The 15,138-nt window shown below is 41.3% G+C and overlaps 1 protein-coding gene across 1 annotated transcript; it reads right to left on the bottom strand.

Annotated features, from left to right (window-relative positions):
- Window positions 1–2,123: 2,123 nt before the first annotated feature.
- Window positions 2,124–13,506, bottom strand: LOC143162827 (astacin-like metalloendopeptidase). Its single transcript, XM_076343406.1, has 13 exons — window positions 13,438–13,506; window positions 13,181–13,205; window positions 10,859–10,875; window positions 10,094–10,121; window positions 9,067–9,138; window positions 7,911–8,045; window positions 7,145–7,262; window positions 5,698–5,876; window positions 5,486–5,570; window positions 4,966–5,093; window positions 3,821–3,936; window positions 3,164–3,389; window positions 2,124–2,158 (listed from the first exon to the last, which is right to left on the bottom strand). Exons 1-13 carry the CDS (start codon window positions 13,504–13,506, stop codon window positions 2,124–2,126), a joined length of 1,233 nt encoding a protein of 410 aa, XP_076199521.1.
- Window positions 13,507–15,138: the final 1,632 nt, after the last annotated feature.

The following is a 15,138-nucleotide window of genomic DNA, read 5'->3' as shown; positions in this document are numbered from 1 at the left end:
CTGGGCTGCTCACAACATCCTGAGCTGCTGGTATCTGTGGCGAGTAGCCGTGGGGCAAGTGAGTGGTCACATGCTCAGGTTGAACCTTGGCTCAGCCTTTGTGACTGGCTTTACCCCTGCCCTGTGCAACAGAGATCAGACCAACTCCATGCAGTCCTGGACTCTCTCTGCTGGCTCCCTCTTGGCAGGGAAGTGGCTCCTCTGCCAGTGGAATTAGAAGGGGAAACCGCAGGGTTTTAATGTCCACTGGGTTTGTTTTTTCTTAACACAGATTACTTTAATTTCCCTTAAAATAAAACCTCTTAATTATTTTAGCAATACACAGATGATCACAGCTCTATTAAATTCTCTGTCATTACCAACAGTATTTCAGAGCTTTTTTCCACAAAGCTCATCTACTGAAATCACTATCCCTCCTTCAAGCGTAAGAACCTAAATCACCTGAAACTGCCTTTTCATCACCCTGTGGAACATTTTAATCCCACCTGAAATTCCTCTCCAAAAAAAAAGGGCTAGGATGTTGGTTCTCACCAACAGTAGATTCTGGTTTTGCAGTATTATTTCCTCCATTTTGTTTTGTAGGGGCTCAGGAATAACAACTGTCAAATATTTTTCTCTAGAACTGCATTTTTAACAATATTTCAGAAGGACTACTCCTTTTATAATGCGTTGATAGCAACACTTGACTGCTGAGAGTAACTAGAACAACGTATCAGAAACTGAACCTGCCTTGCAGTGTCTGAAGAACCGAAAAAATGCCTCTTCTAAAGCAGACTCAAAATTGCTGTGTTCAGAGGCATTTGTACAGCCACTGTGGATAAAGAAGCAATCTTCAGTGGAATTAAAGTTTCTCTACAATCAAGAAGTGACTGATGCTTCATCAGATAGTATAAATACAGACAGGGCTTTGAGCGAATTCTTGCAAATTAAGTCTTTTTGGTGCCTCCTTTAACAAAAGAAGAGAAATTAATAATTTGTCAATTGCTGTATAAATTTTACTCTGAGATTCAAATTCATTTCCCACTGTTCTTTTCTAGAAATGTATTTCTATGAGAAAAATTCCAAGGTTCCTAGTGTTACAGGGAAAGTATTTGCTTTTTTCAGACCTAAACATACAAATATTAAACACCCAGGTCAGTCATACGTTTAACTATCTGTCTATGCTACAAGAGTAAAATAGCAGCCTATTTTGTTCTCAGATCTGTTACAGGCTTGTCTTGGTCAAGAGGATGTCATTTTAAAAGTGTGATTGCAGGCAAAGGCTATGAAATGAACTCTCCAGGAGCTCTGCCCCTCTTACAGCTCTCTGTCCTCCTTATGAGATCAGAAGAGGAGAGTTTAACTTCTTGCCTGACAAAAAATTTCTTCCCTGAAGAACTCAAGATGTGCATGAACTCTGGCAGCATTATCTAGTCCACCTCTTGTCCTGTAATAGGCTTAACCGTGTCTGTGGACTAAAAATGGCTTGTGGATAAACAAGCACCCTTAGCTGTCCCCTGCCTACCAGAACTGTACAAGGAAAACTGCAATAGGAAGTACCAGTCCTTTACTGGCAACGGTTTTGTCTTGTCCCTCTTTCTTGCCATTTAAGGATATAACAGGATTGTTAAGTAGATGTCATTTTTGGAAGCTTGAATGTTAGGCTGGGAAAAGAGTCTGTATCTAAGACCTTTTCATGCTCAAGACTGTGAAGATCATAAAATGAATTTGTAAAGTTTGGAGCTGGTCTCTTCAGCCAACTAACTAAACCTATGATGATGTCCGTGGTATACTTAAGAGATAGCCCTGTGGCGGAATGAACGGGGCTAAGAAGTAAGACCGTATTGATAGTGTATATGGCTGGAAGGAACAACTGGAAAATAGAAATGGAAACTTTTTTTATGAAGCTTTTTATTCAATTGTTAAATAGGAAGAGGTAATAACTTAACTGTGCAGACAAAAGGAGGAGCACACTGGATGTATAGAATTCATACATTTATATGGCTTGGGGAATAAACTTTCTCAGGAAGATGAAAACTTTGATTCTTAGTAGAATTAAATTTCACACTGATCCAAGCCAAGATAGGAGCAAAGTAGGAAACACATAATTTCAGTATTCACAGAATAGGTTCTTCTTCATTAAGTCAGTTGTGGATGCTAGGTTTTCTTTGGGTCCTCACTGTAAGTGAAATGAGAGAATATTTAGCTTTCAGAGCTCTCTGAACAAACTGTAGTATCTCTAAAATATGTAAAAGTTAAATCACATTTTATTTGACAACTACGATTGTTTTATAGTTGTTGACACATCAAAGTGGGGTAGGGAGTTTTCTTATTCTTCTTTCCTTCCGTAGCTACAATGGACAGAAATAGATACTACATAGAGACAAGGCAAAATTTCTGTTTTGGTTTGGGTATACAGTTAAGTTACTGCATTTCAGTGGATTTATGCAAATTCTGTGTGCTTGTTCTTATCCCATGGCAAATACAAGGTCATATGACACAGCTGAGCTTTCTTTCATACTAAGGCAAGCTGCACTACTGTACAGTTGCTGTAGGCTACAGAGGCATTTGACATACACACAGGCATTTCTTTATTCCAACTGATACATGCTAACTTGGATGCCTGTAGTAACTTAATTGTATAGTTGTGGCCTTAGTTCTTAATTAAATGGGATGGAAGAAAATGTGTTTTAGGTGCATACATTCCAGGGATCCTGACCATGGAAGTACTGCCTCTCTTCTTGCCATGGGGCTGGGTGACCTGGTTCACCATAGATCTGTCTTGCCCTCTGAACTGTATGATTAAAAACTGCATCTTTTTCAGAGGAGCAATATATTTAAATACTGCATTATGATTTATTCTCTTTCTACTGTGCTAGTAACACTAGCAGTAACATTAAATTGACGTTACCCTTAATGGCACATGCTTTGGAATGGCATATATCTGAAAGGCAAGGCAAACAGTGAATCACCTGGCTAACACCACTTGTCCTGAGTGTGGCCCCATCTGCCTGAATGAGTAAATGGTATCAGTGTAGGACTGATCCATTATATCAAAAGCAAGGTAGGAAGTGATGGCTCTTGTAGAGAGCAATTCCTCAAACAATGTTTTTCCTCTGTGAAGAGGAAGGTTGATTTGACACAGATTGTTTTTCTTAGCCATTCTCCTTGTTCTCAGACCTACCAGAAGTAAAGATGGCTTGGAAACCAGAAGCTGTACCAGCACGATCTGTGACAAACTCTACGAGCATAAGATTACTAGAAGCAACTACATCACTGGGTATCTTTGATCCACAGGTCTTGTCCATTAGAACTGCAGAAGACTTGCTGGATCCATCATAAACTTTAACATAATCACCCTGACAGCGTCTGGTTGTCTGCAGTTCAAAGGCTTGAAAGTGCAGGGAAATCTGGAAGGGAAGAGTAAACCAGCCTTTAATATACATGTATGTGACTTCTTCCATGGAGCATCCTTTAAAACAGACAGTATCTAAGCTGTAGCTAAGCCCAAACTGGAACTGCGTACCCAGCCTTGCCTCTCATCCCCTGAAGTTGCAGGGTTCAGATCTAATGGGCCTATGACTGAATGCTCCCATGCTCAGACTGCTTTGTTTTGATTTTGCAAACCTGAAGCCCAGCATATGGAGGTTTTTCAAAATCACAACTCTGCAGTTGTCTTTGCCCATACCTGGCTTAAGGACATGAAGTAGAGACTAGTCTGAAATCTCTCTTATGGAAAAGATATTACCTGGCAACTGGTATGCAGACAAAGCGCAAAATGCTTAACATAGAAAGAAGTCAGTTCAGCCATATTCCAAGACCGCTATTAACCTGTGATTACCATTCTGGATCGGGTTCGGATGAGCCAGACACAGTTGGTGTTATCTGAGTAATTTCTTGGGTAGTTGGCAGATCTCAGTGACCCAGATACTGCATCGAGAATAGTGCTGCAGCGACCTGAGAAAGAAACAATGTTTGCTACAGGACCAGGCTTGCAGAAGCTTCCACTCATTTTCAATTACAATCTCTTCAGAACAAACTGGTCTCGATTTTCTGATCTGCCAGCATTCATTTCAGAGTACTGGTGTGTCTTGATTAAAATGAAGAATCATGTTGTCCTAATTTTCACATAATGAATAAGTATCTGCATCAAAATGGAAAGTAAAGTAGTGCTTGGAAAAAGCATTAGCTTTTATTGATTAGCTCCATAGTTTAGCAAGGGATCTCTTTCTGCACCTCTATAAAGAGTGTGAGAGGTTTCAGCTCACTGCAGTTGGTGACATTGTTTTCCACTGAGATGGGCAAGTCAAGTGATGTTAGAAGAGTCAAGTGCAAATATGATGTCTCTGCAATGCTTAAATTCTAAGCTTAGGAGGAGGACTTGGGCTTTCCTCTGTGCAAGGGGTAATACTTTATTCATCATGTTTTTTCCCTTTGACTGAATAAATTTTTCATTGTATGGGAGAATTTCTTCTAGCAGAGGTTAAAATTAAAGAGTTAAAAATACATACAAATTTAGAATGACAGCTTAAACGTTTGAAAACTGGACAAGGCATCATGAAACTGTTCCAGTTCAGAGGAGCCTATGACTGTTTTGGTTTGGTTCAGGTCTTAAATACAAACTGCAATGAGGAACGGAGATATCTGGCTCTTTGTGGGGCTTATAGTTGTCTCCTGAGCTGTAAGAAACCAAATTACTCCAGTGAAGCATACGTGGTAGGCAGTTAGGCCAGTTGCACAGCAGCCACTTAAGCCAATAGTGAATGTGTTTAATCTAATTTGGAAGCAGAAAGCATTTTCTCACTAATCACAATGTGCCTCCAGCTTCACCTTTGCATTCTCTCCCAGAGTAACCCTTATGGGTTCCATGAACTTAGGAGAACAGTCTCACAGTCTTTGATGAGAAACTGCTGCCTTTGCAGTGTGCCCAAACATCTCTGTGAAGGATCTGAGTAGAAGATGAAAAGATGGTTTTGAGATACTTACTGCAATTGTAAAGTTTGTTGATTTTGGCCACGTCCAAGTTGCTCAGTCCCTGCCTCTGTCCAATATGTACTGATCCATCAGGAATTGGTACAATAGTCGCTTTCCCAGTGGTATTAGTGAATGTGTATCTGCAAAAAAACCATGAAAAATTATCTTTAAGTACAATTACTTCTTTCAGGATTTAATGGCATGCTTTGGAGGGAGAACAAGAATTGTACACAAGTTGTTGTTGTTGTGACTAACAGTGCTGTTCAAATAAATTTGATTAAGATGTCCAGCACTAAGTAGAATCAATCTCAAGATGCCCTCCTTTGCTCCCAAGCTAAGCTGTGAATAGATCCTTAATGGAAAGCTAAAGGATAATGAATTAGTCTTAGGGAGTGGCTTGTCTGAACTGACTCACAGTGTTTTTCTCAGAAGGGGAAATGGGGAAACTGGTAGTTAGGAGAAAGTTATTCTAGAAACTAATTCTAATGTAAGATTTGAGTTCCAACAAAAGCAATGCCATGCTGCTACTTACGGGCCGTAGTGCATTACTGAGGAATAGTCATATGGAAGACCCAGGTTATTGGAGTTTTCAAATTTCTTGAAGTCTGGTCTGTCAGCTGTAATATATTATATTGTACTTAGAGTATGCTACTTATCTGCTCCCTTCAGGGAAGAAGGAAGAGCTGGGAACAGTAGGATGCATCTAACACCACTTTCTACATTGAGGAGTTCAGAGGTACTTACCCGGACTGATGTACTCCCACATGATCTTTACATGATTATCCCTGTCACTTCGAGAATGTTCATGCAAAAAGCCCAGAGCATGGTCCAGTTCATGTTGAATTATTCCTTTCCACATGCAGCCTGCTTTCATCACAGAGACAGTCTGTCCACCTCCTACTTTCCCATAGTTGGACCAGCAGCTGAGAGAGGCATTGAACACCAACAGAATACTTATGGGATTTTTCTTGTCAGGCAGGCAAAGGGACTTCACACACATCTTGTGGGAGTGGAAGGATTCCTTCCTGTCCACTGTGATAGGGTCTACAGAAGGGCAAAACTGACCATGGCATAGAAAACAAACAGTGTGATCATTGCTAAAACTTTCTGGAAGACCTTAATTAGCACGGAGGCTCCTGCATTCTGACTTTCTGTACACAGTGACTTTAACTCTCTAGAAATAACATTTTTCTTCCAAAATACTGAACATTGTATCAGAGCTGTATCCACCTGGAGTACTGTGTTCAGCTCTGGGGTCCTCAACATAAGAAGAACATGGACCTGTTGGAGCAAGTCCAGAGGAGGGCCACAAAGATGATCAGAGGGCTGGAGCACCTCTCCTGTGAAGACAGGCTGAGAGAGCTGGGGTTGTTCAGCCTGGAGAAGAGAAGGCTCTGGGGAGACCTTATAGCAGCCTTCCAGTACCTGAATGGGGCCTACAAGAAAGCTGGAGAGGGACTTTTTACAAGGGCATGTAAAAACGATCCTATCACCCCATGTAGTGATAGGACAAGGGGTATTGGCTTTAAACTGAAAGAGGGTAGATTTAGATTAGATGTAAGGAAGAAATTCTTCACTATGAGAGTGCTGAGGCACTGGAACAGGTTGCTCAGAGAAGTTGTGGATGCCCCATCCCTGGAAGTGTTCAAGGCCAGGTTGGATGGGGCTTTGAGCAACCTGGTCTAGTGGAAGGTGACCCTGCCCATGGCAGGGGGGTTGGAAGTAGATGATCTTTAAGGTCCCTTCCAACCCAAACCATTCTATATTTCTATGAATTCTCTCATAGGCTCTAATTCTGACCTTGACAGCCAACTGTGTGATTCAGAGAACTGTTTATTTCATAAGTTGAAAATTGTTTTGCCTGCGCAAATAAGACCTACAGTAATCTGCTATATGTTGTGCTCAAGTGTGCATTATACCACACAGAAAACAGGAGCTTAGATATTCTTTCCACCTTAATGGTGCTTTCCCAAGACTTGCATCACTTCAGTGCCTTCAGTGAGTCCCTGATGTAACTGCCGAATCCATGTACTAGGAAGGTATCCAAGGAGAATACCTTGCCACTGCGATAAAACATAAAGTTTCTTCTCTAAATCCATTCCTCTTTCCTCTCTAAGGTCACACAGAATGAGTGTAGTGAAGAATTGAAAAACAATGTAGAAATAACTTGTTAATTTATCATTCAACTCACCCATCGGCAGATTTAATGCTGAGGTAGTCACGTTCTGTCTTGCGCTTCACAAAATTAATACAAGTCAGTGTTTCAAATTCTGCCATGGCATCATGAATTCCCTTTATGTGGCTCTCCTCTGGAGAAGAAAGGGTTAATTTGGGGGGTTACACAAGGACAATGGCAGTTGCCATCAGAACCTCACATATGCTCAAACACAGGGTAAATGAGGGACAGAAACATTAGCCTAGGTTCTTTCTTGCTTTTTGATCAGTAATGAATTTCATTTAAGATATTAATAGCCTGGCACGAGATCCTCTTTATCCAGATATTTGTCCAAATGGATTCAGGTGGGACCCTTTTTTTCTAAACTACTTGTTTTAAGTTATAGTGGTGAATGTTGATGTATCTTCTGATTGGACACTTGGACACAGCTATGGGAAGCTGTTTTGCTAATGAAAAGTAGGCCATTGAAACCACACTGCAATAGGCATGAGTTTTATAAAGGCAGGTATTCTGGCAGGTACTATTAGAGGGAATGATCATTCTTGTCTCCAAGAGACAAGACCCAAAACATTATGGATGCAAACTTCTCAAGGAAATTTGATCTCTTTTCTGTTCAGCTCTTTGTAATTTACAATTCATCTGTGCTTGCACAGCACAAGTGAATCCTTAGAATTGATTTAATCAACTGTTGTGTGGTCACTAGAAGTAGGTTTCTACCTGAAGCTTATTGGATAAAAGCAATTTAAAAAAAAAAAAAAGAATTATTGAAATTTACACCCACCATAAGTAGGATCCAAGACATAGGGAACACGAACAATCCCATCGCTGGACTGGGGCCAAGTGCAATGGCGACAGTTGACAGCACTGCGACTCCTTTGTGGAACTATGTCACCTTCTTGCAAGTACTGAGAGCTCTCTGTGGTGAGACAGAAAGGGTGGAAATATCTGAGCCATAGATTGCTGGACGCTTGCTAAGCACACTTGGAAAAGCATCACTCTCTACTCATCCTCCTTTTCTATTTTTCCCTAAGCATCCGCTCCTGGCTAGCATGAGAAATGGACTATTGGGCTAGATGGACATTATCTGCTTCCCTACCTTTGCTGCTGTGTTCTTAGCCAAGAGGAGAAGTGGAAAGATCCAACTCTGTTGGATGGGGTTGAGGCAAGACAGGGAATGACTGAAAGCAGTTGCAATAGTGAGAGGGATGCTGTACTTTAGTACTATTTCATCATCCATCATGTGACGCTGAACGAATGGCATCAAATATCTGCTCGGGAAGGGTGCTAGGCAAAGGCAGGAGGTGCCAATAAGGAAACCCAAGAGGGAAAGCAAACCAAAAAGAGAAGTGAGTGTTGTCTAGAGAAAACTGTAGGAATGTTTGGTGTCCATTTCTACAGACAGTAGTAAAGCTTCTTGAATGACTGCTGAAGGGGAAAATGTGAGAAAGACAAACTGATAGAACAGGGAAGGTTTGGAAGAATCAAGGAACAGGAAGTCTGGAGCAGGGAGCATGGAACTGACCATAGCTTATCCAGGAGTCTGTACTACAAAGCCATATGATGGCTGCATGCAAGCGATGCTTGCATTCAAGAAAAAGGCAGTTAAATAATAAAGCATCCAAATATCCAAGTTCTCTTTTTATGTCCAAAGAATGACAAAGATGTTGAGAGCTAAAGCTGAAGAAGCTGCCTGGATAGTTCAGTTGCCTCCACACCTGGTATCATCTTCAGTATTGACACTATAGATTTGAGATGCCATGGGGCTTCATCAGACCTCACAGTAGTCCCAGTGGCCTGACTCTGGGCATCTCTTACACGATGGTGTGTAAGATGGGAAAAATACTTGCACAGATTGTGGTAAGACATCGTATCTCCCATGTCACCCCCAAAAAGCAACAAAGAGAGACCCATTATAAGCAGGGCTTTGGTGGCGTTACCTTTGTTAACTGTCAGAATTCTGTTAAAAATAACTTCATCCTCGGAGTCAGTCTCTGTAGGCGATGGAGATTCTGCGCAGAAATACAAGAGTATCACTTTCTCATTCCTAGGGAAAATACGAATCCTGATTTTTAACCTGATGAGTTTCCAGGAGCTCACTTTAGATCTGTTCCTGATTACAGTGATGCATGTAAAACTTACAGAGCCTATTTAGGGTCTGGCATGGTGTTCAGTCATGTAGGTATTTGCACAGTGACACAATCTTGTGAACCTCCCAGCTGTAGTTATTTTGGCATTAATCCAGTCCCAAGAGCCATTCTCTTCCAATCTTTCCCTCTCTTCCTTTTTTTTTCCCCCTAGCCATCGCATGTTAAGGTCTGGACCTTTGGCTCTTGTAAGTCTGTATTGTCCCACTCAAGTGGCCAGCTGGCTGCCTGGCTCCCTCTGTGCGCTCAGACAGCACAGTTTTCCTTCTGTATGCACAATTCGCACTCAAACCCCCAACATAAGACACCAGGAGCAAAAAAGGATGGAGAGCAGTCCTGCTGCTTGCTGCTAGACATGCTGACCTCTTGAAAAACCTTGAAACCAATGAAATGGGAATCGCATTCCTATTCCATGGGTTGGACTGATGTCCCCAGCTAAGCCCAGCATCAGGGACTCCTAGGCCTTACAAGCAGAATCAGCCAACTCTGAGCATTATGCAATAAGTCTTGACATCAATAAAAAGCACAAGCACATGGCCTCTGCACTTTCTGTAACCTTTGGAAGTGACTTAAGTGAGGACATTATCTAAGCAGAGCTATTTTTAGCAAAAGTAACAGCTGAGGTTTTTAGCAAGGCCAAGCAATTGGCCAAAACCAAGAGACTTTGCTTTGCATGAAAGTTTATGGTGAGTGCATTCATTTAAAATTTCTTCTTTAAGATTAATTTGTGTTAAGCATGTGTTATTTTCTGGAGTAACTGGGTAGCTGAACAATCAGTATATCCTATCAAATACTTACATTTATGTGGAATAATACATACCATATATATCCTCTTGTGTAGTAGTAACCTGCAAGAACAATGCATTAGTATTATCTCACACTTTATATTATAACATAAATATTAAATAATATACCATGCAAAGGATCAAAAGTGTCCAGGCTACCATTGAAAGTATCTTCTACCAGTGCAGTCTTGAGATTTTATATACTGTGCCATGTGTAAAGAATTACCACAGTGTGGTAGATAAGCTTCTTTGGTATCTTGGCAAATATGGATATCATAAAAGGAATCAGCATAGGAGATTCGGGAAATGCAATGTGAAATGTGGAGTAAGTTTCAGATCTTCCACCTTTATTTATGTCCCTGCTAGTAGGACTGCAAGGCTGATGAAATTGCCAATGAAATTGCCAATGAAGTCTTCCCAGTATCACCTCACAATACAGTGGTGAAAGGCTGTGGTACACACTGCTTCTACAGAACTGTGGGGCTGGTACCCAGCTGAGGGAGTCATGTCTGTAGCAAAACAGATTGCCATACTTCCCTTGCCTTGTATAAATAAAAAGTGAGTTTGCGTTTTTTCTATGACCCCAGAGAAGGCAAAAGCTTCCTGGGATGTGGGCTATATCTGGGCATTGTGAAGCAATAAATGGAACAGGGATGGAAACTGATCACTCCGTTACACTGTTGATCTGAGAAGATTTTCCTGCACAGATGGAGATATGGGTGGAGTACACGAGTCTTTACCTCACTTTCCACAACGTTGAACCCCAAAGTGATCAAAAGAGCTGATTTAGCTGTCCTTACCTCAGTAGGTTCTGTTGCTGCAAAAAGCAAGGAAGAAAAAGACAAGCAAAAGGAGCAAATTAGATTCTGAATGCAACTGCACAGTGTTCAGTAGCACAGACCTCCTCAGCCATGGGAATGCCTTTGGCAGGTCCCTTTGCTTGGAGGGGAGTGGGGTGCACTAACTGATGCGTAGGCATAGAAATTAAACTGATGTTTAGACAAACAGTTATGAAAATTCCTAGTAGATTGTGCTGAGGGACAGAATCCTGGTCATTTATCATCTAAGAATCAGCAAAGCATTTTATCAACTTCAGTGTGGAAAATGACAAAGGAAACTCGGGACAAAAATATGCTTTGTCCCTAGATTTCACTGCAACAGGTGCAGGCTAACCAGCTCAACAATCCTCTCTGGTTTCAACAGTGCCAAAGAGTAAAGTTATAAAATGGGATGAAGGCTATAATTTAGCATGGGGCAAATAATCTCAGCTTCAGTATGTACCTGACAGCAGCTTGGAACCATTCTGAGTCCTAAGGGGTCTTTCTAGTGTGATGTCTTTTGATTTCTACCAAATGTCAGTTTCTAGATACAAATATGGAAGTGAAAATCTGATCTGGTATATAAATTTCTGAGCAGAAATTTCACTGTTATAGTATCATAAAAGTTTAGAAATTGCAAGGACCTCCAGAGGTCATCCAGTTTGTCTGCTTTCCCTAAGGCAGAAACAGTTTTATCTATGTTATTCCTCACCACAGTTTGTTTGACCTGTTCTTAAGTATGATGGATATGCTGCAAGCCTTTCTGGCAATGTCTTCCAGTTTGCCAATAACTGCACTCTTCCTTGTCAAAATATAAAGCCTTTTTTTTTTTTTTCCTATCCAACACTGACAGAGAGCACTTATGCAAATAGTTCTTATTTCTAAGCTTATCCTTGTTCCTTATCTTTTTGACCATGTTTTTTCAATAGAAGATGTGCTAAGCTCTGTCACACCTTGAAGCACCTTTCCCTTTTCACAGTGGTTATTGCCCAAATGTACTGAGGGGACTTCCTCCCATTCAGAATCTGTCTAGAACCTGCAACAGAATTGCTTTTATTGAGCCAAAAGGCTTCAGTCTGTCTTTCCAGACTGTTACTTCAGTTACATGGCAATGGAAGTCCACTGTAATGATGGTGGTTTATTATAGAAAAGTTCAATCAGTTCCCTCCAGCTGCATCAGAGAGATCCATGGCATCTACAAAAATTCTGCAGGGAAGCACATTTTGAGATGGGTTGACTGGATTCAGAATTCATGCACCCAAGAGGCACTAGATTAATTGACTAGTCAAAGTCAGTGGAAATTAGTCTCCAGATTCCTAGGCACATAAAGCCTGCAACCCCTTTTTAAAACCCACATAAGACATCACAGAAGGCATCTGCCATGTCCTTGATCAAATGAACATCTGCTGTGATACAGCTTTCAAAATGATACAGTTCACGTTTTCCCTGCGCTGTAAATACTGAAAGATGTCTCAAAAGGCACAAAAAGCAGTAACAATAGTAAACTAAAACTCATTGTATGCATTTGTCCCAGTAATCCTGCAACTTTGAGTCCCAGCAACTGACTACTTTAAACTCGAATGAGTGTGTCCCTCAGCTGGCTCCAAATATACTGAGCAGTAATTTTACAACATCCCTTTGCTTCCATGCCATAAATGACAGCTCAAAAGAAGAATTGGTCAGTTTTCATTAGCCACTTACTTGCTCTGACTACATCAAGAAAATTTTTCCAAGGCCTCTTCCTCTCATAACATATCACCCCCGACCTGGCAGTTTCTTGCTGTAGTTAAAGTCTGTCTACAGATTTATTTCCATTGACCTTCTCTGGAGATCTACAATGACCTCCTCCTATTTTGTGAGTTGACAAAAGCTGTTCAGCTAAGCCTGTACTATTTGTTTTCTATCCCAGCAGAAAGCAAAGCTTTCTCTGTTGCCTGACATCCCTTTCTCTTACTGCTGCACCAAAGTAGGCAAGGAGGCAAATGAGTAGCAGTCTTTTTGTAACATTCAACTCAATGGAAATGTATCAAAATGTCCTATTAAAATTTTATTTTCAAGCCTGTGAAAGCAAATCTAAATTAACCTAACAAACCATACCCCAAAAGTATGTGTAAAGCACATCTGTGTGAAAATACATTTGCACTCAGCCCAATAACAAATTAGGAAACATGGCCTTATTCAAAAGGCCTGAGAGTCAGTGCTTTCACACACTCTAAAGCCAAGTCACTCACACACCAACAAAGAGTGTGATACACAGTCAAGAATTAACAGTTGTCTTTAAAATACAATATAAATCCTACTTACTCGTTGTGCTGTTTCCATAGTTCTCCTGCAAAACCAATAGGTAAAAAGCATTATTCTTCCATAGCTCATAAATGCAGCAACAATAGCGTCAAAATCAGGCCAAAGGGAGGAACTAAATTATTAGATTGGCTTTATATATTATTATATTACTAATATTTTTCTTGCAGGAAATTTATCAAAATGGGTCTCCACAGCTTCACTCCAGGAAGAACAGCTCAATTAGAAGATGGAGCACAGATGCATGGAACTGCTCTCACCTGAATAGGGAAAGCCAGAGTAGCATGAAGCAGAAATGCAGTGAAGACTAGGAACATCTTCAGATCCATTCTCCAGTCCTGACAGACCACCAGTGCCTGTCCTTATCTCTGCCCGTTCAGGAGCACTGCCGCTAGATATACCAGCAGAGCCTGCTCTGCCAGGGCTGAAAAAAAACTCCACCAGCCAATGGGGATCCTAGCAGGAAGGAAACTTTTGCAGCCTCAACAGCCAGTTTAGCCTCTGGGGATCTCCCCGTGCTGTGCTATTGCTGTCACTGTGATCTATAGCATCCCTTGTCTTCATACTGTCATTCATGCCGCTCTCTAGAGCTGGATCAGCCTCATGCTTGTGCTGCCATGCACTTCCTCTGTTTCCTGGAGGACCTTTCCTTAAGTGTTCAGTTTGACTGATATCACCTAGGAAGCCCTTGTTCCTGGATGACTTTCCCAAGTACTGTAATGCTGGGATTTCAGATGGTAGGTGACTTTTTTCTTTATGTCACAGAAAGCACAGAAGGCCATGACAGTATTGCGTTGCTTTGGCACATACAACACATCACTACTCAGTGAGGTCATCTCTGCGTCTTCCCTGAGAAGATATCCTTCATCTTCTCAGCTCTCAGTTCTATAAGTAGAATTTTTGTTTCCTCCTCTGTGTTTCCTGTTTCATAACATCAGGAACATTTCCTGTGTTCCATAATTTCTGGCAGTCTGACAGTTGTAGGTGCCCTCGCGAGCATTGTGACCAGAAGTCAGAGCAGGGAAAAAAGACACAGCAGCATAAGCAGCACTTACTCATTTTGAGAATGATTAACAGACCTGCTGCTTGCTGGAGTGCACTTGTCCAGAAGTGGATGTAGGAAGCAGTGAGCAGACCCAGCAAGAAATGCTGGTAGGAGGTAAACCAGCAACCACTGAGCCTCTTGTCACAGCAACCTCTTCTCGCAGCAAAGCTCTGCTTGGTGAACCATTTGCTGAAGGTGCTGCAGCTGGGGAATTGTCTGGTCTCTAATACACACTTGTTTTGTGTCAGAGTACATTTTCCATGCATGGAAAAGGAAACTGAATTATAGAATGTACAGATTCTCTCTCTAGACCATGTCGGTGATCAGGTACCCTCAGAGTAAGTTTTAAACCCACCCACACTGTTATTCCTTCTTTCTGTATTGAATAAGATGTTCTAGAAGTTATCCATGTTGGTGAATGAATCAAGAAGCAGCAGAGGGCTTTCCACCTATTTGTCTCCAAATCATACCCAGTCACGGCTAGGAGTTACGTGGAATGTAATCTGAATTGCATTGGTGGGGATTACTCTTCATTTTAGTGGAGGAAAGTTCACAGTCACACACTGCTGACTATTTTAGGAAAGTCTGGACTGACAAAGTCCAGGGATAAACTTTCATTATCCCCACAGGGAGGCAGCATAGGGGAATACTACTTTTCCTTTTCTGTCCCTGCATTCTGGATGAAGTAAGGTATGCCCTAGGCACCAGATAGTAAAAAGCAGGGTAGTACATGGTCCTTGTGACCATGAAAGAACAAAGATCAAGCAGACATCATCAGCATGCTAATCCTGCTGACACAGTGTCCTGGTTTCGGCTGGGATAGAGTTAATTTTCTTCCTATGACACACAGGCAGTTTGTGTGTCCTCCGTGCACATGAATGTTTGCACTAAGCAATGCTAAGTGCCTTTCTTCATA

This window comes from Aptenodytes patagonicus, chromosome 7, assembly GCF_965638725.1.
Source record: "Aptenodytes patagonicus chromosome 7, bAptPat1.pri.cur, whole genome shotgun sequence".
Classification (NCBI taxonomy): Eukaryota; Metazoa; Chordata; class Aves; order Sphenisciformes; family Spheniscidae; genus Aptenodytes; species Aptenodytes patagonicus.
Note: the sequence above shows the minus strand (reverse complement) of the source record. Positions and strands in the feature narration are given on the sequence as shown.

What these genes read in the sequence shown, in the direction of transcription:
- LOC143162827 (XM_076343406.1), bottom strand. Translation starts at nt 13,506, where the DNA reads ATGGATCTGAAGATGTTCCTAGTCTTCACTGCATTTCTGCTTCATGCT. An exon ending in TGTCTTGGATCCTACTTATG is followed by an intron (nt 7,263 to 7,910) that starts GTGGGTGTAAAT and finishes TTTCTTCTCCAG; the next exon opens with AGGAGAGCCACATAAAGGGA. An exon ending in CCAAGCCATCTTTACTTCTG is followed by an intron (nt 2,159 to 3,163) that starts GTAGGTCTGAGA and finishes TTTCACTTACAG; the next exon opens with TGAGGACCCAAAGAAAACCT.